Source organism: Lycorma delicatula, chromosome 11, assembly GCF_047948215.1.
Source record: "Lycorma delicatula isolate Av1 chromosome 11, ASM4794821v1, whole genome shotgun sequence".
NCBI classification, from domain to species: domain Eukaryota; kingdom Metazoa; phylum Arthropoda; class Insecta; order Hemiptera; family Fulgoridae; genus Lycorma; species Lycorma delicatula.
The window spans coordinates 28,746,669-28,773,012 of record NC_134465.1 but is presented as its reverse complement, the minus strand read 5'-3'; the positions used below and the strand labels follow the sequence as shown (position 1 = coordinate 28,773,012).

The following is a 26,344-nucleotide window of genomic DNA, read 5'->3' as shown; positions in this document are numbered from 1 at the left end:
TTACTACTTAATTTTTCTTTTAATTTTAAATTAGTTCTGAGATTTTGAATAAAACTTAATATAATAGGAATTATTATTTAATTATATGAACAAATCTTTTTTTATCAAAAATATCTTTGTACACTTTTTTTAATTTTAACTTATATCTGTCATAATTTTCATCGATCCATTTTTCTATTAATTTTGGATGACTTGGATCAATTTCCATAAATAAACTTCCACCTTCTGATAATCTACTTTCTGTCAATTTCATCAATGACTTAATTACATCCATACCATCATCACCACCATCAACTGCCCTTAGATCTTCGAACCTGTAATTGAAAAAACATGTATATGAAAAATTAATAATAATTTTAAACACGTTTAATTAAAACAAGGAAAATAATTTTGTTAAAATAGGCTATGTAAAAATTACATATCATACATTAATTTGTAATTTGATGTAAGATTGTATTGCATAATTTTACATTACAAAATTTAATAAATCAAATTACACAAGATTAATAAATCGTATTCTTGGGATAATTACAAAGACAGTAGTGGATACTCATCAGCTACATAAAATGTAATTGCATGGCTTTCCCTCAATAACTTGTTGGAAAATAAATTATGAATTTATAATTTTAGTAATTATAATAATAATTTAGATTTTCTTGATGACAGTGAATTCACAGATTAAATGATTTTTAATGTTTTTTTTTTATCAATTTGTACAAACAACTGATTACAAGTACTGTTTGCTAAAGTGTGACTTTAAAATTTATCTTAAATGATTTGATTACTTTTCTTTTTATTTTCATAAATAATTATTTTTATATTAATATTCTGATAAATTGTCCATAAATAAAAATTGTTTTAACACTATATAAAATGATAGGAAAATAAACTTTAAAAAAACTTATGATTGTATTACCAGTATCTATTTATTAAAAATTAATAGCCAGCCACAAACTAATGTATGTTATGTTTTTAAATTTCTCTGCAATTTGATTGTTTAAAAATCAAAATGCTCATCCGATAACAATTTTTTAAAATTTTATAAATGATCTTGATCTTCTATTATTTTATTTCAATAAAAACATTGTTGAGCTCATTTTTATGTTTTTTGTAATTAATTTTTAGATAAAAAAAGACTGGTTATAGGTATGCAGATACAATTTTTAATCAATAAAATATTTCTTGTCCACACTGTGTGAACTGAGCATTTTATATGTTTAAAAATTCAGATGTTTGAAGTGGCAGAGCAATTTAAGAAAAAAACCTACGGTTGTAAGGTCTGGAGATCTGGGTGGCATTTCTATTGCCCCTTGCCATCCAATAACTTTCCCACCAAATAACTCATCAATGTAGTTTCGCACAGCTTTTGCTTAACGGGATGGGGGTCCATCATGTTGAAAAAATGTAAGTTGAAGTCGTCATAGTTCATATTTAGCCCTGAATTGGCATAGGTTGCCAATATTTCCAGGTACTTCTCTCCAGTTACTATTCCATCAAAAAACCGAGGCCCAATTATTCCACGACATGAGATACCACCCCAAACAGTAACACCAGGTTGATTTAGCTGCCTCTCAAAAACAATTCTATGGTTCTCTGAATACCAATAGGTACAGTTGTGTCTTGATGCGGCCTTTTAATTTTAAAATTGCCTCATCACTCCAAATTATCTTAGAAAACAATTCATTATCACCTTTTCTTTTCATTTAACAATATCTCACAAAATTGAAGCCTAGAATCAGATCGTTTTCCAACAGATGAGGTATGTTAGAAAACAACTGAATTTAAAAATATTATGTCGGAGAACTTCTATTCTCCGATTAGAAGTTCTACAATTATTCTATTCGAGAGATAGCCTGCGATTAAATTTTTAGGGCTCTAGATAACTAGCTGTAAACTTTAAACTTACTTTCATCACTTAATGATGGCCTACCTGACCAGGGGCAGTTTGCTGCAGATGCATTTCTCTCAAAATGTTTTCATAAATTGTAGACAGCCTTTCACGTGGGTGGAACAGTGTTGAAATGATTTATTATTACAACCTTATAATTACAAAATTATAACAACCTTCGTACCACGTTTTTAAAGCAAAAACTCTTTCTTCATTAGTAAACATCTTCACAAGTTAGAATCAACAATTTCCGATGAACATAATAGCAGCTGTATACAACAGATGTTTGATTGAATAGCAGTGATCTCTGGGGTTTACGTCAATAACTATCTGACGAAAACAAAAGGTGGTAATTTAAAATCGATGGGAAGTTCACAAACAACATTATCTTATTGTTAAAATTAATGTTATAATTATACAGTTATAGCAACATCTAAAACCGACTAACCTTTTAAGATATTAAACCACTTAATCAATTTCAAATTTAATTTTTTTTTAACATAGCCTTATTGCACTAGAAATCTTAAAGTACTAAATTAATTTGTTTATTTAAAATACATCAAAAACTGTATTTTTTATACAATTTTTTAATCCAATAATTTTTTTCTACCTTTTGGAATGAAGATGTTCCACAAAACATTGTTCAATGCAAAATTAATCTCCTTTTACCAAGAGATATTTTTTTAAATGACCACAGTTTTGAAACTGACTACCATAAAATATTTTAAAATTTAAAAACGACCAATTATTGAATTCTATAATATACTAAATTTTTTTTTTTGTATAACATTAATGATTTATAGAACCCAGAAATTATATTATTATAAAGACAGGCATGAAATGACTTACTTTTCAAGGATAATTTTACTCTTAATTGTTAAAGGTCTTTTCACTTAATTTTAGTTCTCTAATGTTCATGAGAAACAACTATTCAAGAGACAAATATTCTTCATGACTACAGATTTACATTTCAGTTATTAAACAACCAATTTGCTTGTACATATTATTATATTTTTGGAAAATTTTCCTTGAGCATTTCTTATAAAAAAAAAAATAATGAAGTAATGGAAAATACTTACAACTTAATTTCTGGTTGTAAATCGCGAAGTTTTTTTCTAGGAATATAAGGTGGATTACTAACAATAAAATCAAATTTATCATCTGGCATAAATGGTTTAGAACCGTTCAAATGAACCTCAGTCAAATTTCCATCTTCTGTTAATTCTGCAAAAGCTACTTTAATTGTATCTATTTTATAAGCCGCTACATTCATTGAAGCTAATTTTACTGCTAAATAACTTTTGTCGATAGCAATACCATACAACTGTGAAAAAAAACAACAGAATAATGATAATTAAATAACAAAGTCAATAAAGCAATGTGCATTAAAACTGGAACTTATTTACTACATTTTTTCCTGTGAAAAATTAAAAAATAACATTAATTCGCATCCAATTAATGAATATCAAAAGTAAAAAAGAAAAACCATAGAAAATCAGTTGCTTCCTGGTATTAATAAGATGTTAACTATTACAAAAGTATTTTTCATGCTCTTTAGACAATTGTAGTGATTGCAAATGCTGTATGGATATTTATATCGTAATTTCTACCTGAAATAAACAAAAATGTATTTAGTCGGGAGAACCGACTATACCCCGAAGGTCAGTCAATTGGTAAAGGTTCTATGAAACTCTCCAACGGGATTACAGACCAGCGTATCCTGAACTCCTGACTACACCGGAGGAAATCGACGACACGGTCGAACGCGTCACATCGTCAATGACCGACGCTCTGTCAAACAGCTCTACGGAAAAGACCACGAGGCCTATCCGTAATAATCTTCCACCTCTGATGCTATAACAAAAAAGCGCCGACTGAGTAGGAGATACCGAATTACCCTGTCCCCCGATGATAAAAGGGCTTTTTATATACAAACGGACAGAGTGAAACTGCTGCTGGCACAACATCGAGAACATTCATGGAATGAATACCTCGCCTCGGTCGCAGGCGACCACTCCTAGGTGTTCGTCGGAGACTAAACAAAAAACTACGAGAAGGAAAGAAGACCCGCCACCCGGTTTTGGGGCAACGAGGCCTTCTGGCATATTCGGAGGCGGACAGGGCGGAGATTTTCGCCGACACCCTGGAGAACCAATTTATTCCAAATCCCCCTCCCGCCCAGAATGACGACCACACAACCGAGATTGAGTCCTTTCTCGTAGGTTATTTAGCACAGGTGGAGGACGCCCCACCAGAAATAGACCAAGTCACTGAGACGGAGGTTTCCGCTGCAATCAAAGCCACAAGCCCCGACAAGGCTCTGGGTGTTGACGGGATCGGTGCTCGCGCATTCCGGAATGTTCCACCCGCTCTTATAGCGACCATAATCACAATATTCACGTTGTATGTTGGATATTTTCCGAATTGCTGGAAAACTGCAAAGGTGGTACGCCTACCCAAACCTGGGAAAAGTCTGCTATTTCCCCATTATTACAGGCCGATTTCCTTATTACCAGTGTTGTCAAAGCTATTCGAAAGGATTTTCCTGGAGAGACTTAGGCGACATTTGGGAAAAGGAGTATGGCCTGAGCAATTTGGGTTCAGGGAGGGCCACTCGAAGACCTTCCAACTGGTTAAAATAATCGACAGTCTTGTCGGAGGCCTAAATAGGAAAGCGGTAACTGCAACCGTTTTTCTAGATGTGGCTAAAGCCTTTGACAAAGTTTGGCAGAGCGGCTTGCTGTATAAACTCGCACATACGACGATACCCTGTCAGATTGGTCTTATTTACTAGACCGACAATTTGTTGTACGCTTAGGGGGAACAATCTCCTCCACCAGAGGCGTTACAGCTGTTGTGCGGCGAAAGCACTGTTCCCCAAGGAGCCATGGCTCGATATGTGGAGAATCATGGTCAACGGTGAAAAATCGGTGGCAGTGATGTTCACATACAAGACTCGTGGCCCAGCCAGGCAGCTGGAAATCTCAGGAGAGAAAATCTCCTTTGGGAAAACAGTCAAGTACCTGGAAATAGTCCTGGATAAACGGCTTACCTTAGGAGAATATGTTAAATATGAGACCCAAAGAGCAAAGGCCGTCAGGGTCTCACTATACCCAGTACTGAATAGTGCCAGCCCATATCCGCTGGCGACTAAATTGCTCATTTTTCGGCTATACGTCCTGCTGATTCTAACACATGCTTACCCATTGTTGAACTACACGCTTCAAAAGAAATTAGAAGCCGTCCAAAACATAGCGTTGCGGACGATATTTGGAGCACCGTGGTTCGTCAGAAACGTCACTCTTCGCTACGATGTGGGATTACATACCGTATCCAAGGTGGAGGTGGCGCAGCCACACAAGACTGTTCGGGAGAGCGGCCGTGTCCGAACACGGCCATCTGCCGAGAGGACCGTACTCCACAGGGTATAAGAAAACGGCCTCATGCCGTATTAAACGAACCACCCTGAAGAGGCGGTACGAGAGTCAAAAAATGACAAACCAGGCTTAGGAGCCTCTATATCGCGTAACCTATAAATGGCAACCGCGCGAAAATTACACCCGCGAAAGTGACCGTTTTCGCAATTAAATTTTGTTAAAATTATAAAAAGCTAGATAACACCCCACACCATCCCATGAAGAGACCACAATTTCATGTAGTCAGCATATGCGACTCCTTCTGGAGAATGGGGTGCATTTCTCCCTTCAAATAAAACTAGGACGGGCTAGGAGTGCCTGTTAGGGGCACTCCTGCTAGCCCATAGGTGCTGGTACCAAAAGGACTTCAGCGGAAGGACTGAAGGGGAATCACACCAGGATTACTAGGCTCAAAAGCTTAGTCTGTCACGATTAGAACCAGTAAATAAATTTCACAATGGTCCATACAGATAGGAACGCAAATTACCAAATCTGTCCATAAATAAAATTTATAACCGCCACTAAATAACTGATGAAATCCGCTCGATAATAGAAAGATACAGCAGCAAGGGACATTGTCCAGGCTCTGCAATCTGTAGGGAGAAATATTGACACTCCCGCCATTCTTGCGTTCCGTTATATGCAATGACAAACAGATCATCTCTCTTATAAATACATTAAGTAAAGATATAGAAAACAGTCCTAACTTATCTTTGTCATAATATTCCAGTAAATAACACTATATTTTTACTTTCCCATCAAGATAGCGCTATACCTCTAGAAGGGAAAGAATTGTAATCGATCCAATTTGGGTATATGCTTTCACTGGATCTTGATGATGTTTTGATACCTAAGGAACCCAAAAAAGCAGATAGAAATTTTCCAGATGTTAATGTTCATATGTATGTGTGTGTTTGGTGTTAGCCTCTAAATCACCTTATTTTTCCAGAGCTACTGGACCAATTTTGACCAAACTTGGTTAGATTACTTCTATGTATGTGGTATTGATGTCATTAGATTTTCAACTTAGATGATCAAGGGGGTGAGACTGTAGAGCAAGGTTGTCAGTATCTCAAGAATTTGCCTAATTAGGGTCATATTTTTCTTAGGCACATTTGTTAACAATTGAAAAATAATATTTGCAAAAATACTCTGGAAAATCGCAACCTTACCCCAAAAAATGCTGTTGGATTCATCTGCTATGTTGTAACGTCAGAGCGTAGAATTAAATAAATGAATAATGTTTAAAGTGCAAAAAAGTAACTTTGTCTGGCTGGGTCTTGAAATCAATTGCATAGTTCACTCGGAACCTGGTGTATTAAGCCTAGTGGCTACACCATTCTGCTGACCATACAAGCAAAATTTGTGTAAGCTGTGAAATTACATTAGTTTAGTTAGTACCAACCGTCGCCACTAGTACCGCCACACCCGCGTAAATTAAATACGGTATGCGCACATGCTTTAGTTAGAATCATTGAATTAAATAAACGAAAAAATATTATATTTAAATAAAATTATAAATATTTAAATTAAAATGTACGTGCAAGTTGTACATCAGAAACAACCCACAGTTGTAGGACTTTCCCAGAACATGGCTTTAGCCGCATGACGGGAAAATTCCTACAATTGTGTTCTCAACTTTTTTAATTTTACATTCAATTATTTTGTTATATATATATTTTTTTGTTTTTAACCAACTTTACTTTTCATAGATGCTTTAATTTTATTAATATGAATAAAAATGGCCGGAATGCCAAAATTGGTCCAAATATTTTCATGAACAAAGGCTAAATGAATTTTAAGAGTCACTCTCATATAATTTCAACATTAAAAATATTCAAACAGTTAACTTAATGAAAGTAATCTGATTCTGTCACTACCTTTATTGATTTAACATTTTTCTTTTTTATGAAAAAACAAAAGGAGAATATTATGGATTGAAAACAAAAAAAAGAAAGAATTTTGCACTAAAATTTAACAAGCAATTGTTAAATTATACAAATATTGAAAAGAAAAGCCACAAGTTATTCAATCAATTTTGCTTACCCACATTATGGTAGAAAAGAAAAATAGAGCTAACTAAATAAAAAAGATACCATCAAAACCATTTATGTTCAAAAAACCACCAGATGTAAAAACAGCCACAGAAATATTAAATCAAAAACAACATACTTAAATGAAATAGGTAACAGTGTACAGGGGATAAAAAGTTAGTTCATATTTGTGTATATGGTGATCAAATACTGTTATAATAATAATATATGTTGAAGTGTTATGGTGATCAATTATATTGACTATTACAAGATAAGCCAGTCTCTTACAAACTTTTTAGTAATAATCCAATAAATTCATTCATTGCTTTAAAGGCTTTTGTATTATTTCTGTGCTTTTATAAAATTAACATTAAAATTAAAAAATCCTGCCATGTACAAAGAATAAGATAATTTGCTCAGGTTTTTAACTTAAAAAAGAGAATGTATGTGACCATATGAGGTTCATCAACAGATTAAAAATGGTTTTGCTGGGATAGAGAACAGTCTCAATGTTGAACAAAATGGGTAACCAGCTCATTGCAGATGATTAGCCAGATAGGTCCATACATACGAGTAATTTGTTAGATTAGATCATTATCATATACTTTATAACATCACTGGAAAATTTCCACACATTTCTTGCGTTATTACCACAAAATTGTTTTAATTCTTCTCAAGTTCATAAAGAATTTGGGCAAGGTTGGTTTCATATCTGCTTACAATCTAGGCCAGTAACAACATCCACCTTTCAACAAAACTGAAAATCTCTTTATTTGAGATATGCTTTGCGAAAGACAGAGTTGAAAGAAGAAATCACTAAATTTCTGAATGGACTAATTGCAGACAAGTATTATTAGTACCAACAAAAACTCTCTCATGCTTCTTCTTCCATTCCATTAAATGTAAACTGCTGCCGAGAAGTTCTGGTTGTTCCTCTTCTTCTTCCTTCTGTCAGCAACCACTCATACCTGCTGCGACTTATCCTTCTTAATTGACTATACAGTGCGACTGTTTCTCCTCACTGCTATGTAATATACAGGATTCAAACTTGGTTCTTCTTCTGATTTCCTTACTTCTCATCTTGTCTCTTAACGTTAGCCTGCATTATTGTCTCCAAAAAACTCATCTCTATTGAAAGCTGGTCTTCATTTTATCATAAAACTTAGCATTATATGTTACTCAACTCTCCATCATTATTTGTTTTTAGCCCTACCTGTAATCTTATTGACCGTTACAGCAAATGTAGTTGTCTAGTTATCACCTTTTCTTTAACAAACATTCATGAGGTTAAGAAAAGATTTCATGTTAAGAAACACTATTTTATAAAGTTTGGTAAACATTAAATATTTTATAATTTTAAGTACATAAATACTGTAAAGAATATGTAATTAATATATATAAAATACATTACCTTAGACTTACATTCAGTTACAAGAGACAAAGATATTGCACCAGTACCACAACCAACTTCTAAAAATCCTGTCGGTTTTGGTTTTGATTTCTTTATATATTTTAATATTATATTAATGAGTTCTTCTGTTTCTGGGCGTGGTATAAATACTGGAGGAGCCATTAATAAATTTAAATATCTGAAATCCCATTGCTTAATAATATATTGAACTGGCATTCTATAAAACAAAAAAATAGTAATAATAACATACATTATATAAATAAAATTCAACATATTGTAAAATATCAATCGCATATTTATTATGGCTGTATCATTTATAAATTCAAATAAAGCCTTACACATCCAAACGTAATACTTTTTTAATTACAATGTGTAGAGATGATGATAATACTTCTCTCATTATTTTATAACCTATACGTCTCAGCTAATAACTGTCCTGTTCTCTGTAAAAAAAAGTCCTAATCTTTTGCTGTGAAGTGTATTGACCTTTGGTTTCTGAAGCGAAAAATTCAAAATTTGTTAGAAAACATACTGGTAATAAAATAGGGGAAGAAAATTTATATAAGCAGCACACTGTAAGAAACAGTGAACGGAAATGGTAACACAAAAGTAATTATGATTTATTTTGGAATGGTAAAGAGATAAAACAACAAACTCATTTTGTCATTAATCTATTATTAATATACTATTTCTTGTATACACAAGCAAAAAGGACAATATTTACACGTAATTTTTTATATAGAAGTTTGCTCAAAAATTTTAAAATTTAACAATTAGACTACAAATGATTCTTTATCACTGTATTTTATTAATCTTTAAAGAAAGGTTTTAAGAATAAATTTATCCAGGTAACTTTTCATTTTTAGCAAAGTAGTCAGCTTGAACCTAAATTATGTTTTATTTTATTGTCATTTTATAAATAGTAATATTTTAAGTTCTGACTAAATTTTATTCAGCATAAACTATATTGTTCATATGACTGAAATTTAAAAAAAAATAGACAATATTTTATTTTCCTACTTCATTTATCAACAGAATTGGTTAATAAGATAGTTATTTAATAGGAAATTCTATTAGTTTACAATTCTCATAGGTTTACGATTTTTTTTTCTGTAGCGAGAGTTAACAATGCTTAGAATACTTAATTAAAAATTTATTTGTAATTTTTTATTATTGTGTTTTTAATTTCACTGTAATCTTTTACATGAAATATTTTAGTATGTCATGTAAAACTGAAGTAAAAGCGAAGGCAATATCTCAATTTGACAACCTTATCTTTATTACATATTTACACAGGATTAATAAAATGAATATCAATTTACATAAATGAAATTTTAGTTTTCTTCTTTATTCTAAATCTATAACAGCAGAATGTCCATCTTGACAAATGGATTAATTGTTTCCATTATCTCCTTAGGATACACAAAAAAAAGGAAGACAGTATAAAAAAAAATTACACCCAAAATCTTTTTCAAGAAATACATCTTTTTTTTAAATTTACAACGAAAACTTTCAATGAAAAAATTTTAACTCTACCATTTTTCTATTTTTTTTTTCATTTTAACAAGGGGTTCCATCTGGTTTTTGACAAAACTGATTAATAAAATTTGACTAGCTTTATATTTATTGAAATAAAGAATTTCAAGCAACAAAAATTAAAACAAGTAAATCTTAAATAAAATATTTTTTTAGATTTTAAAAAAGTTAAGGCTCCTTTTTCATCTTCCATAACAGTTTTTTTTAATAATTTATCCTCTTGGATAAATTTTAATAAAATATCTCTGTGATAAATAATTAAATAAATATAATTTAAAAAAAGTTTCAAATAAGCAATAAGCCCTTCTAATATCAGTGGTTATTAGATAAAAACTGGCACCCAGAAGAACAATGGATAAATCAAGTTTTTGTATTTTTAATTTGCACACATCAATCATTCAAAAACTTTTTCCAACTGATGATGATGATCTGAGAAAAGAAATGTTAAATATTTATTTTTAAAATATGATACAATTTACACACACACATATACAAACAGGTCAAGATTCCTTTTTATAGCATAATGGAAGACAAAGAAAAATAATGAACATTTTTAATCTAATCTTCAAGAGAGCTAGGGCCTCAGTCAATGGCTTAAAGCCTTCCTACGGAAAACATGAATGTATCCTGAAAATGTGAAAGCAATCGGTTAGTCGGTTCTCACGTAATGTAATAACAAACAGACAAACTATAAATATAATATATACATTTCCGAATAATTGTGATCTATAGCCTTCAACCTGATAATAAATTCAAATAATATATGTGAATTTTGAAAATCAGATGATTTTTTTTACAAAGAATATAAAAGCACCCCATTGCACCTCCCAATAAAGGTCCCACAGGCACCCTGCTTATTACCAGTTGATGGTGATGATTAGTCTAGCCTTCCTCTCCACTCTAGCCTCATACGCAGTACCCATGGGAAGTCCATTATTATTAAACAGAAATTTTTTTAATTTCTTTAATATTATCTTATTTAACGTAAATTAAAGTCTATTATTTTTGTAATATTAGGCATTCAATTGATTCAAATCCAGCTCACACAGTTATACAGACACACAATTCATTAATTCAATTCATTAACGTTTGTGCTTCAACTGGCAAATCTCCACTACTACATGTATAAATTAATATATTTTTTTTTTGAGATGAGATATATCTTAAAATTCTTCTCAGTTATGCCAAGAAACATGGGTAACAATTTGGTTGCAATTGATCAATTAGTTTTTCGTTTTTCCTGAACAAACAAAAACTCTCTTCCTCTGTATACAATAGTATAAATAAGTCTGATTCTGTATTCAAATCCAGACTCTTTGAGATGAAAGACAGTATACCACTAGTTTCCAACACTTTCCGCAGTAACAACCCTTTCCTTAATTGAATAGGGCATTTTAGAAAAACTGTAACGCAATGAATGAAGCATGAACAGTTTACAACAGATAAGAGTAGTAACATACACAAGCAATAGTATCAGCATTATAAGTGACGCTCAAATAACTGTCGTATGAACTAGCTTAGCTTGGTTAGGTTTTAAGTTCCTCAAGTAGTATTATTCTACTATTAGAGGAGTTTTGTATTGATAGGTACCACTAAAATCAAACAATGTTTCCAAGAATTCCAATGACAGAGAAGCCAAATAATAACTACAAAATGATCTTATTTAAACACAACTCAATATACTTTGAAAGCAACCAGTTTCAGTTTTCTTAAATTGATACAGTTTACTATACTCCAAAGTAAGAATTAATAATATAATTTATTTGGTTTTTATACTCTAAATGGACTGCTTGTGTTAATTACAAAATAATTTTTTTTTTAAATTATCAAGCTCTTCAAGAAATAATACAATCCAATAAACTAACAAAAATAGACCTTTGCTATTAATACACCTTACCTTGCTAGTCTACATTCACATAACTTTTCAAGTTTTTCCTTTTCTTTCTTAGATAAGATTTCATTTTCTCGCACCAAAATATCCACTATCTGGAAAAAAGCAGAACATATGATAAAAATTAAAACTATTACATTAAAAAAAAAAAAATGAAAACTAATTTATTATTCAAATCAATGAATCCACTGAAACAGTAAATACAAGGAAAATATTCTTACTTTCAATTAATGTATTCTTTAATTTTTACAAATAGCTAATTTTACCACAGTTGTTATTTTTTTTATTTATAAATGTTATAAATCAGTTATTTTTTTTTTTATAAATGGTCATAAATATTTTTATAAATTATTTGCACATACGGAGTGAAAGATAAAATTGTTTTATTTAAAAAGGCTGTTATTACTTTGTTAAATGCTTCCAAATAACGGAACTATAAAATAGATATTTGTTGCAAGCAGCACTTTGGCCAACAAGATAGCTCTACCACCCTTTCTCTTCTAATTTAAACAAAATTACCGCTTTCATAATTAGCTTATAAATTCATTAATTTTTTTATTTTTAAAATTATAATTTCTCATGTAAACAGAATTAATTCAATATTTGCTGTAACAATAACTCCTTCAATGTTATAATATTAAATCCCTTTTATAACAGAGGTCGGCAACCTTTTTGTCAGTAAGAGTGCAAAATAAATTAAAAATTTATTGGGAGCACATGAAAAGTTATTGGGGCTGCCACACTATTATTAATCAATAAGCAGATACATTTGCCATTAAAGTCGATAAAACAAAATTGTTCTTCCCAGTCAAAATTAAAACAATAAATTCTTTTTCTTTTACAGTATTCATGATGGGTTATTTATAAAATCCATCTAAACAGCACGATACGTATTTGATAGTGAAAACCACAACTACCTTGTGTGATATGGTTACTAATAGTACGTAAATAATAAAATATATTTAATAATAATAACACTCAAAATATGTAGCACTCAGACAGAATATGGTAACATACTACCAAATTTATCAGAAGTGAGAATAGGCCTATGTGCTAAGTAGCAAGTGTGTATAACCTTGATTGTTACTTGCTGACGCTGAGCTTGTGCAATTATATTGTCTTATACACACACAACACTGATAAGATTATTAGGCTTAGTAGGTGTGTAATGTAGTGAGAGCATATAAAAATCTGATCGAGGGTGCCATGACACCTGCAGACGCCCTGTTGCCAACCCCTATTCTATAAATATAAAAGCTCACCGGGATAAGACCCTATAGATCTTCATTTTTATTTCCTCAGTTTATTTTTGGGTATTTTATGATAGCTTATGACAGTTACAGTTTTATGACTATGATAATAACCAGGATAACAATAAACCCCTTTACAACATATTTTGGATTTTTAAATAATACTAAATGTATTATAGATAATTTTAATTAAGTGAACACACGTAAACAAGTGAAACAAGTTCATTAAAAATCAAATCACTTCCACACCAATAATATAATATAATGCAATGAGAAAATTGCAAAATATTATAGAAGTACCAAAGCTATATTCATTCAGATCTGTTATAACGGGCCTACCATAAAGCAGTAATGCCAAGTCTAGCAATGGTCTTTTAACTATAGCCAGCTAGTCGATTGTGTTCTGTAACTCGCTTTACTCTAGAATGTCTAAACTATCAATTACCAATTTATTGACCTTCACTTAAATAATTTTGTAACCTACTAAACACAGTTTTTCGGGCAGTAAATAGTACAGAAAGCCACATGTGCTTTTTAATATTTCATCAGTCTCTTGCTTTATTCACAGTTTATTGTTTGCTAAATACAATATATTTGAATTAATTTATTCGATTCAATTTGTTGTATATTACAGATTTATCTTTATTTGCATATTACTTTATACGTACTACACATCACTTTGTTATAGCTTTGTAGAAACGAATTAATCACAATATAAATTTAGTATTGTTAAAAAAATTGACTAAGGCATGAAGAGGACAAATGGTGTTAAAAAATATGGATTATCTTAAACTACCATTATTACATTTCTTCAAGAAAACAGAAATGAAAGTGAAATAACTGCTACTTCAAACGATGTACACACTCAAAAGAAAAATATAAAAACTATTAATGAAGTAATAGACTCATGTAAAATTGGTTTTATGAAAAACGCACATTAAATATTATTATAAATGATACTATTTTCAGAAAAAAAAAACTTCACCAGCGTGTTAATATCAATTTTATGATTATCATGAAGTTGTCATGATCAGCACATCAGTAGTTTTCAGGGAATTTAAGAAAAAAATAATTCTCTACAAACAATGCAAGATTCACAACTTAATTTTGCACTATGAAATTTCCTTTAGCTGTTTTGTTGAATTTATAGAATAATTCCAACTTACAGTAGGTCTATATGATACAGTAGCAAAATATTAAGAGAAACATATGAATGTAGAATTGAATCTCCGTAAAAGTAACCTCGTTATGAAAAATGATACTTCCCACAATATTTTATAAAAATTTAGCTATATTGTAATCTACATATAAAATTTTCATATTTTTTTTTATATTTTAACAAGTTTATTTTATTATAAGGTAATAAGCTAAACGTAGATGATTTTACTCATCCTAAATATCATCCTTTTAAAAGATTTGTTGATTTTTTTCTTACTGTCAAATTTTATTTAAAGAAATGGAGATGACAGAATATCACCTCTACTTAAATATACTTACCATTAAGTAATTAACATTATTTTATAAAATGCCAAATTAATTTAAAATTATTAATAAAAAATAAATCTAACTTTACCTTAGCCAACATAAAATTTTTCAATTTAACAGACTGCATTAAAATAGAATTGTTTTGAAAAAAATTACAGCTTATGTAAACAATAATTATATAAAATCATTTAGTATGCTTTGCTAGTTGTGTTCCAAATCTCAACCTAATTAACCACAGTTACCTTTCACACAACATGAATGTTTCAAACAGTGATCGGGTTTTTTGTCCTAAGTCTATTTTTATTCATTTTTGTTATTTTCTTTAAGTCATTTATAGGTTCTTTCTGTTTTTTTTCCTTTATTTATTAATATTTTTTTTGCACCTAATTAATTCATCACATAAATCCCAAGCCTGTGCATGGGAATATGTGATATGTGAAATGAATAATTATATGAAATTTGTATAGCATATGAAAAATACCAAACATGAGTGGGATTTAAACCTTTCAGATGAAAGACAAAACTGTTTCTACTGAAAAATGAAGATCAGTAGGATGTACTAGTTTACTTGTTTAGTAAACTAATAATATATGTTCATAACTATTATGACTTAAATGTAGCGAGGCTACAAATTATGATAACTTAAAAGAGGGAGACAGATGTGCTCCCCCTCTGCCCTACAACAAATAAAAACTTATTTTTATATAACATTGATACGTATATCAATACTTGATGGTTATATAATGGTTATATACTTGATGGTTATCTAATGTATGAATAACTTTATTGTGTTCAGTGATCGATCTTGTACTACTTAATAATAGAAGATCAGAATCCATATAAAATTTTATATTTTGACTAATATAGTTTTAAAAGTAAGGATAGATGGAGGAAGAAAGGACCATATTTCAAGATTATAAACATCGTTATTACAGAGGCATAGTCATATTACAGGTGCAAGAATACTTGTTTAATGTAGCATTGATAGAAACTGGTTATAGATTAACATATTTTAAAAAATCTTAAACTGTTTTTTTACACAGTAATGATGTCAATTAGTAAATAATGAACCATTCTATAATAAATAATAATGACATCACTAATTATGCCATAGTTACTTTGTTACTTTTTTATGTAATTGGTTTTTTTTAAGATAATTAATTAATTTCTTCTGGTAAGGATTTTAAACATATATCTTACACCATAATTTAGTTGTAATTATTTTTTAGTTAATCTTTAACCGATATAATTTGTAAATAATTACTTAGTTAGGATTTAAAATGAAGTATTCTTACTTAGAGATATCTACCAGATTGTACAACTCCCATAAATTGGGATAAGTCTTTAGTTTTTTGGCTATCAAAAAATTTTTATGTCTCATTTTTATATTTATTATATAAAGAGAAAGAGAATTTTTGTTTGTTCAGGATAAACAATTAAATTACTTGATCAGTCACAACTACATTTTTACCCATGTTTCTTGGTTTATCTGAGAAGGTTTTTAGATAAATTTCATTTGAAAAATCTTGAAAAAAAAGGTATATATGTAATAGTGGAGATTTGCCGGTTGAAGTACAAACTTAAATGAATAGTGAACTGTGAGTCTCTATCATTGTATGATAGGTTTTGAACTGAATGATTCAAATGAATTATATTACAAAAATAATACAATTAAATTTATATTAAATAAAATAATATTAAACAAATTAAAAAATTCAGTTTAACAATAATGGGATTTCTGTGGGGACTGTGTGTGAGGCTAGAGTGGTGAGGTATGTGAGCACCTTGTGGGAGGCTAGACTAATCATCACCATCAACTGGTAATAAATGGGGTACCCCTGGGACGCTTTTTTGGGAGTTGCAAAATAGGATGTTTTTATAATATCTTTGCAAAACAACCATCTAATTTTCATAATTCAAAGGGGTATTTGTTAGTAAGTTGAAGGCTAACTTTTGCATGCATCAGGTACATTCTCGATCTAACAGATCACAGTTATTTGGAAATGTTGTTGTATATTCACAATAAATCATCTGATTTTCAAAATTCAAACAGGTATTTGTTGGATATTTTTAATAGTTTGTTACAACATATATGCCTAGCTTAATATCAGTGGACTTAACGCTAGTAGCTCAGATGTCAGCAGGAATACAGTTTACATATGCTTGCAAAAAAAACTCACTCCCACCACATAGGTGACTGTGCAGACCTCCCACCACAGCGACACTGAGGCCCCACCAATTACAGGCTCCAATAAAAGAGCTACATGAGTGAATTATCAATTCGTTATCGACCACCACCTGGAGAAGACCAAGAAGGCAGAATAAGTTCCTGGCTGGCTCAACATGGACTTCTCAGCAGATGCCAACATCCCCGCCAGACCTGGCCGGCCTGCCAAGGGAGCTGCTGGGTATGGATGCTACCTTCCCATTCTGGCTTGCCAGGCCTCAATCGCCCTGGTCGGCAAACTGAGCAGAAGGAGCCGGCCCAGCATGGGATCACTTGGGGAGAACCGCTCTGGCAGAAGATGACCGACGCCGACCCAACACTGCGGGGCTCTGGAGGACACCATTGCCACATTGTAGTGGGAACCCAACTACCACTGAGGGGAAGCCTGATCCAATTTCAATAGACGAGCTGCAACTTCCCAACTAAAGAAAGCCAAGTCGACTTCACTGGAGACCAGCTTCCTGAGCCAACAGCTCTTCTCAGGGCTAACGCAAAAACGGCCCTTTTCAGGGCCACCACTTCAGAAACCTCAAACAGCCCTTTTCAAGGCTACCACAAGGTTTTAAATTACAATGTGCCATCAAAGCCATTTGGCGACAACAGTCCTTCTCAGAACTGCCAAGGTTTTAAATTGCCACAAGCCGTTGAAGCCATTCGGTGACAGCCCTTTACAGGACTACCATAAAGTTTTAAAGTCCCACATGCCATTGAAGCCATTCAGCAAGTTATAGGTTGGTTCTTTCTTCATCCCGAAGGAGGATGAAATTGTGAATTAAAGATTTAATCTTTAACGATATAATTAAGGATATATATATATCCTTAATGAATATATTCATTTAGGAAAAAAGGATTAATCCTTTTACTTCATTATTATAATTCTGCCTACACTACTATTCTATCTTTTGTAATTAATATCTTTTTCAGGTTTCTATAAAGCCTGAATACATTGTTTCTTATTGGTATTATTTTCACAACCATGAGGGTAATGAACACTGAGAAGGTCCAGTATGGAGTCCTCTGAGTTGATGTGAATGGCGACTGTAGCAAGCTCTGCGGTGTCCAAGGTGCTGGTTCCCCTGGAAATATGGAAGCAAAGCCAGTTTTGCAGCCCTGAGGCGGGCCTTGTGGCTCTGGGAGAGCCCAAGGAGCTTCTGAGCTGGCTCCAGAGTACACCTGGATCAACCTGGGCCCGAGGGTCGAAGTTCTGGTTAGACAGGCTGGCTAGTATTAATATATGAATATTAATAGAATTTATAGTCTCATTCTTCTTTCTCTATTCTATCATTATCTACAACTGCCTGATTACTTTGTTGTAAGCATTGGTAATTTTATAAATTGCATATTCCTTTATACTACATATGAAAAAAAATTTTTTTTGTAATATTTTAATCTAATCAGAGCTCTTTTTCTAATTACTGAAATATATATATATATATATTTTTAAAATTAGTTTCTGTAATATTTAAGAAATCTAATTTTAAAGGATCTGTTTGTTTTTTCTATATAAATAGACTGCCACTCGCCGGCCTCCGTGACGTGAGCGGTAGTGTCTCAGCCTTTCGTCCGAAAGTCCTGGATTCAAATCCCAGTCAGGCATGGCATTTTTCATATCCTACAGACAAGCTTCACACTTATGTGCAATAACAGGCCAAAAAAAAGTTTATACATTACGTAATTATATATTAATAAAATAACATTGAAAACATTACTAAAACTTATAATAATGAAATATTTAAACCAGCATACAACCTAATAACCACATAATAAAATATTTACAAAACAAAAAAAAGAAGAAAATAAACAATCTGTATGGAATTTATAAAATTAAATTTAATGATCGTGATTGTATTTGTAGAGGAAAAACCAATAGAACCTTTAAAACTAGATTTCTTGAACATTATAGAAATTACAAAAATAATAAATTAGGTTTATTTAATACGGCAGACCATCTTAATAAACTTTGTATTTTGTGACATTAACACAAATTAGAAATCAGTGAAGATGACATAAAATTAAATATATCAGAAATATATAACATATAAATACAAACAAAATTCCGATTTTATAAACTATTACAGTGTTTGAGGAGAGTCTTATAAAAACTGCAACAAATAGCAGCACTTATATAATAAATTAATATGCAATTTTCATTATTTTAGTATTTTCAATTTTTAATATAAGTTTAATGAAATATTTCAGTCATTACTACAGATGTGGGATCCCGTGGAAGTACTTTGATGGTAAAATTAAGGTAAGATATATCTTATCTTAATTTTACCATTATCTTAATTTTAATTGAAATTTTGTTTATATTTATATGTGTAATATTTTTCTGATATATATATATATATATACACACATACAAGTACACAGTTCTTAACAATTACTGCATTCTGTAATGAGAACAGGAGCTCTGATGTGATGAAAATATTATAAAAAAGGCTTTTGGTATATGTAGTATAAAGAAATATGCACTTGATAAATTTAAAAAATGTTTACAACAAAGTGGTCAGGCAGTTTTAGGTAATGATATAGTAGAAAAGAATGAGAATTCCATGACCAATGAAAAACTGGAAGAAATTAAGAAAAAATTATGAAAATGATTAATTATCCATTCAATCACTATTATAGAAGTTACTGAAGAGTTTCGCATTTTATGTGGTTTATTCAAGATAATTAATATTTTAGGTATTACAAGTGTGGCAGCGAAACTTGTGTCAAAATTGTTAAATTTTGATAATAAATTGCAGAGAAAATAACCTCAATTGGTCTAATCGAGCGTTTTTCAACCTGTGCTTTGAACGATAAGACAGATGGCATACTTACATTCAGTTGAAATTACCCAAACAAACCAGATAATAATTAAATAAAAATTTAAATAAAATAAATAAAATTGATACTGAAAAATAATCAAGCTTTCTAATTTCCATGAACACTTCAATGCCCAATCAAGAACTTGGTATTTCCATGGTTTGAAAATGACTGCATTGTCACTAATATAAAAGTATAGATTGATGCACCGGTATTGATTCTAATTTTCTTGAAAGTATTTGTGACCACCTGAAAACTGGAATTTGAAACATGTTTCCTGAATAACTTTTAAAATGAATCTCTGTGGGTTTGGAATCCATTTCAAGCTATAGTCACAAGAACAAACTTTCATATAAAGAAAAAGAACAGCTAACTAATCTTTCAAGACAGTACACTTAAGATGCAATACCATTATCTTGGTTTGGCCAATTTTGGATCCCACCTTCAGTTAGAGGTGAATTTACTAGACTATTTGATGAAGCATTGAAAATCATACACTTTTCATCACCCTATCTTTGAGAGAAAGGATTTTCAACATTTCTTCAAATAAAAACAAAGTACAGAAATTATCCTAATGTAAAAGCCAATCTTCGGCTGAAGTTGACCAATATTGAGCCACATACCGAGGAACTCTGCTAAGACCAATAAACTAAAACCATTTTATTAAAATTGACACAATTATATCATATGATTTATTTGTTTAACAGGTTGACTGGCATGAGACATCAAATGATGTCACAGCTAGTTATCCATTATTGCTGTGAGACATCATTTGATGTAATTAAAAATTAGTAATGGCGTAAAAAAAACTTTATTGAAATTGAAAAAAAAAAATGGCAGCAGGTGGATTTTTAGCAAAATAAATATAGCAGCCTTGAAAATGTTGCATTTTTCAGTGTGGCAGTCAACCTGTTAATAAAAACAAAATAGTTTTTCAGTGATGAATCAATTTTGATAGTTTACTTCCAATTTAATTAATTATTTTTCATATGTATTAAAACATCTTTTACATCTATTACATAATAAATGATATCCAACTGCATCTCCCAATTGTTGCTGATACCCACATAAGTAAAAAAAATTAAGATTACATAATTTAATGGTCTATAGAACATAGGAGACTTTTACAGGTTCTTGGGCTTAAAAAGTTTGCTCTAATCTTTATAATTGGTAATGAACTGTGGTGTATGGCAACCCAATAAAAAGAAAAGGCTCAGTCGTATCAATAGACTCCCTAGTGAGCCACGACTCAGAAAGTGCATAAATATCAGTTACATATTGAACTTCTGACTGCTTTTTAATAAAACTGCAAAAGCTAGTTAAGGATAAGTTCACTAATTTTTTGTATTCTTTTGATTAGTTATTATTGTATTCTATGAAATTTTACTATAAGGAATTTTTGGCAGGTAACAATATCTTCATAGCTATTAGTAAAAAATGGGCCGGAACTACAGGACAATTAATAGATATTGCATTCTGACTCGCATATCATTTAGTGATAACCTTTTTTGTTCAAAAATATAATCGTAATGATATCTTAACCACCACATTTATGGAACCATAACATCCACCCAGGCATGCAGGATACTTGAGTTGTGGGGTCATCAACATAAGATGGCGTTCCGCCTGGTGAAGACCACAATGATGCTTCTTAAAGGCCGTTTGGCAGTGAGGTGTCAGGTTCATGTTTCGATGTCAGGCCTTCGTATTAAATAACTTTAAGTTCTAAAGTACCTCGAGGTGTTTCTTGACGAAAAATTGTAGTTCAAGAAGCACCTTAATTACATTGCAGAGAAGGCCTGTCGTACCTTCTTTGGTATTCGACAAGTGGTCAATCCTGATTGGGGTCTTAATTTTAAGATTATGAGTACCTGTATAAGGGCATGTGCAAGGTAATTATGCTATATGTGGCACCTTTTTTGGGTGAATAGGCTATAATTTAAAAGCTATCAGGATATATTATTAAGAGCTTATATTGTTAAGGTAACTGGAGGTTACCATACTATTTCAAGGGAGGCATCTTGGTGATTGCAGGCATAAAACTGATAGCTTTAATTGCATCAGAAAAGCAGCAGTATTATGTTGCTACGAAATCAGGGGAACTGACTTCAGAAAAAATGTTTGAGGTAGAACGACATGGCAATGCTTTATGGCAGGCCAGATGGGATGAGGTAGAGAATGGGCGTTATACACATGATCTCTTCCCAGACATTAGTTTGCGGGGTGGGGGGGCTTTTGTGTTATGTTATGGTTGCATTTTGAACTCAACTTCTAACCTATCGGGTAGGTAGTTGCATTTTTAATTTCAGTTCCTTCATGTCAATCAGTCTTGTTAAAGACTCAACATAGATGTGTTTTGTTTTGAAGAGTTTATTTCCTGGTAGTACACCGATGGGATTATCACATGTGGTATTCGCATCAGTGGCATCCTGACTGAGGCAAGACCAAGGCTGAGAGATGCCTTTTGACGGGATTCTGGAGATGACCTTCGTAAAGCCCATAAGGGCTAAGTATGGAGGTAGAGGCATGGCTATCAACACTGCCAATGGATTGCAACTGATATTTATGATTTAACTATTATATGATAATGATATTAATTAAGTGTATGATATTCATTTCAAATTGGTCAATGAAGTAAAGAGGTTAATTGTTTCACTAAACAAACCATAGAAAATTTACAACAATTTTATTAATAGGTAACAGGAAAAAACATTCTACAGTGTAATAAAATAGTTATTTTCTGAAATAAATACTTCTTAGACAAAAATGGATTTTTGAAGTAGAAAACAAAATTTTCTTTTTTAATTTAACCAAAATCATGCCACTGCTGGTATGACCAAAATTGTACTGTACTTCTTTCCATAAATTTTTACATACCTATCTACAACAATCTTAACAAAGATACACTCTGACAATTACTGTGAAAAGAAAACTAGATCTCTTTTAATATAAATGGCAGCTACATATAAAAATAAAAAGTTTTGTTGCAAATACAAAGCAATTATTCCTTTTTATTATTTATTTTAAATTTACAAGGTTTGTTGAAAAAACAATTTTTTTAACAAAACACAATTTTATTTATTTAACAATCAAACCAATACTCTTCCTTCTACTATTAACACACTGTCAGAATTTTTTTACATCTTTGTAATATATCCTGGCACACAAAGAAATATCTTGCAGGTCTCATGAGAAATTTTCTTAAATCTCTTAAAACATAGGTAAAGTATTCACTTTCAGGATGGCTTTAACCAACAGGAAAAATTCTGGTACCAAATCATGATAGTATAGGGCTGGTGTACAAAGGTTGTGTAGGCTTTACCAAAAAACTTTTGGTACTTACGTATTAACGCCACCGCAGCTACAGCTTTATTTAAAAACAAAGTAGTCAATCGGATTTTGGTGGAAAATGGGCCGATATAAACATAGATTCAAAACAGTCTTTATTAATTTTAATAAATGGTTATTTATTTAATTTATAAATATAATTTAACCAAACTAACAGGAGTGTTTTGATTATTTAAATAATAAATAATTGCAATAATTACTGAATTTATTAGTGTTAATTAGTCAAGGTTAACGAGTGTAGGTTAAGTTTGGTTAAATTATATTTATAAAATAAATAAATATAAATAACCATTTATTAAAATTAATAAAGGTGTAGCTGCGATGGTGTTAATACAATAAGTAAGTACCAAACTTTTAAATAAGCAATGCCAAATGTGTAGAACTAAGAATTTTACTTTTGTATTAAAAAGATCACTGCAAGCATGAAATTGCCTTACTAAACACTCATAGAATGGAAATAAAGCAACACCTTAAGTTAAGGAATTATTTTTTTCAAAAGTGTACTATTTCAGAATTTTTGTACATTTTGTCTGAAGTTAAAATTTGTTTATAGGTTTGTCTAAACTTTGTGTTACAATTCTTCAGTCATTTATAATTTTACAAAGTCAGATAACATAATAAAGAATGTTGTAAACAATCTGACATTGGGCAAAATATCATTCCTCAAAACAGCAGAACTAAGCATCCTTAAGAATAAGCATTCCACAGTAAAACTGAGGAGTAAAGTGTTTTCTGATGCTTTCTTCTAGCCAAAAATACAGTTACACATCAGCAAGCCAAGCCCACAGAATCACGCTTGATACTATATCCAACAAACAACACCTTCACTCTTAAAAAAAAATGTTTAACTACTGGTTCAGTGGAGAACATCATTACTCTCAGATGAAGCAAATCTTTAACTAATACCTCTTACACAGCAGCACTCTTTACAACTCTACCATAAAAAAAAATACTAAGATAGTATAGCATAAAGGTAAAACATGAGTGCATTCCTAATGATGAGATGCAATGAATAATATACAACGACTCTAAACAGTTTTAAAAATTATTAGAATAATATGAGGAGATTCTCACATACACACATATTTGTTTTTCATGATACATTTATAATATTTGTTTTTCACATTAATAAACAATGACTATAAAAATAATATGTACAGCACTATTACAAAAAAAAAAATAACCTATCATCCATCATTACCCTGGTTTCACCTAAAACATGAGCCACTAAGTACCCAGCTGAATTTTCTGGTTCTGGAATATTTTGTTTTTTGAACACTTTTTCCCAGTGTAAAATTGCATCTTTAACAGTAAATTTAGTCTCTGCTTGAACACATAAAAACCTTCTAAAATTAGAAGCTATAAGAAAATGAACGAGTAATCTCATTGCCACAATCTAACCAAACTACGGTTGTTTTACGAGATAAAATATCTACGGACCTCGACTCATAATCTACCAGCGAACTATTTACAGAACGATAACCTACAAATAACAATTATTAGTAGAGTCGAAATTGACTCGCTTAAAAGAACGTATCTGTGATCGAGTATTTTTTTTATTGTAATTACTAAAAATATCAAGTTGATCCGTTACATCAACATTTTTGCCAAACATAGGTTATAAAAAAATACAGTTACAAAAAGGCATGAAAATAATTGTACTCTATCCCTGGTAACCTTTTAAAAGGCGCATAATTTTACAATTTAACATTACGATTTTCACGAAATAAAGTGTTAAACAACATTTGATTTGTTAACAAAATGAAGGAATGGAAATGTTTGAAGGAAATCATAACGGTTTGAAATCTTAATTATATAGTTTTCGTACTCATCTGTTGACAATATAATTCATATTCAGTTCGTAAATTGATTAAACTTGGATTCGGTGTTTAAAAAAAATAATACCAATTGCCTAAGGTTATTGAATATAAATTATTTCTATGTTATTTACAGTTCTTACTTTAAAGAATTTGGCAAATAATTCTTAAAAGGATATTTTAACCGAGCAGTCACATACATTATACACACTCATATTTTGATTATCAGGGATAATATAACATAACAAATTAAGTCTGTTAATACAAAACAAATTTCATGTATAAGCGTAATAAAAATTATTTCTTATTGTTTTAGTGACTTTTTTTATAGCTACAACAATGAGTTCGAAGGACTAATGCATTACTTGCGAATTTTTGATACAGATCGTTTTTAAACGTTTTTTAAAAAAATTAACGCGTAACTGCTTTTGTCTTTTATTTATCTAATTTGTAATGCTAATCTGAGAACCGGTGGTACTGTTAAATTTTCGATTTTTTTTTACCAGTAGTTCTTAAAAAGTCCTAAAGATTAATTTCATTACCGGTAAACAATATTTTTTTATTTTGATTAAATAGTTAAAATTTTTAATTAGTTAAATTTGTATTACTAGTTTTCGGTATGAATTTATGAGAAATATCCTAATGTTTATCATAATTACATCGTAACACGTGTCCGAACTACTAAATCTAAAAAAATATTTTGATTTTCCGTGAAAAAACTAACTCAAAAAATTTATCACGTAAATTCAATTATTTTAAGTAGTTTTTGTTTCTCAAAATTAATTGTTATGAATAAATACTACCTTTAAATTATTTTAGTTTGACCATATTTAGATAATATGTAATATAATTTAATAATTCAATCTGATTTAGTTGACAGAAAAAAGCGTACTTTTTTTACAAAAAGATTTCATTTAGTTTAAAATTTTGCCAACAGATAACAGCAGCATTTATAGCTTCTGTAGTGCTACTTTGCAGTGGTTCACGAAGAAGTAAAAATTTCCCAGTTGAAAAACATTTGTAGTCCGATACTATTTACCTATTTTTTTAGTAACGTTATTACTGTATGCTTCACACAAATTGTGAAATTAGATCATCTACCAGCAATAAAAAATTAAGAAACGAAATTTTAACAAAAATTGTATAGGTTAATGTCGATTTATTTTGCGTTTTCAAACGTAGGGATTTTTTTTACGTTGGTATTCCTCAAGTCATGCAGCTGTAATATTCT

General features: G+C 30.8%; 1 protein-coding gene across 1 annotated transcript; it reads right to left on the bottom strand.

Moving 5' to 3' along the window:
* On the bottom strand, nucleotides 1-24,799 carry HemK1 (HemK methyltransferase 1). Its single transcript, XM_075378767.1, has 5 exons — nucleotides 24,498-24,799; nucleotides 12,182-12,270; nucleotides 8,749-8,965; nucleotides 2,968-3,212; nucleotides 1-314 (listed from the first exon to the last, which is right to left on the bottom strand). Exons 1-5 carry the CDS (start codon nucleotides 24,681-24,683, stop codon nucleotides 74-76), a joined length of 978 nt encoding a protein of 325 aa, XP_075234882.1. The 5' UTR covers nucleotides 24,684-24,799; the 3' UTR covers nucleotides 1-73.
* Between the last annotated feature and the right edge of the window lie 1,545 nt (nucleotides 24,800-26,344).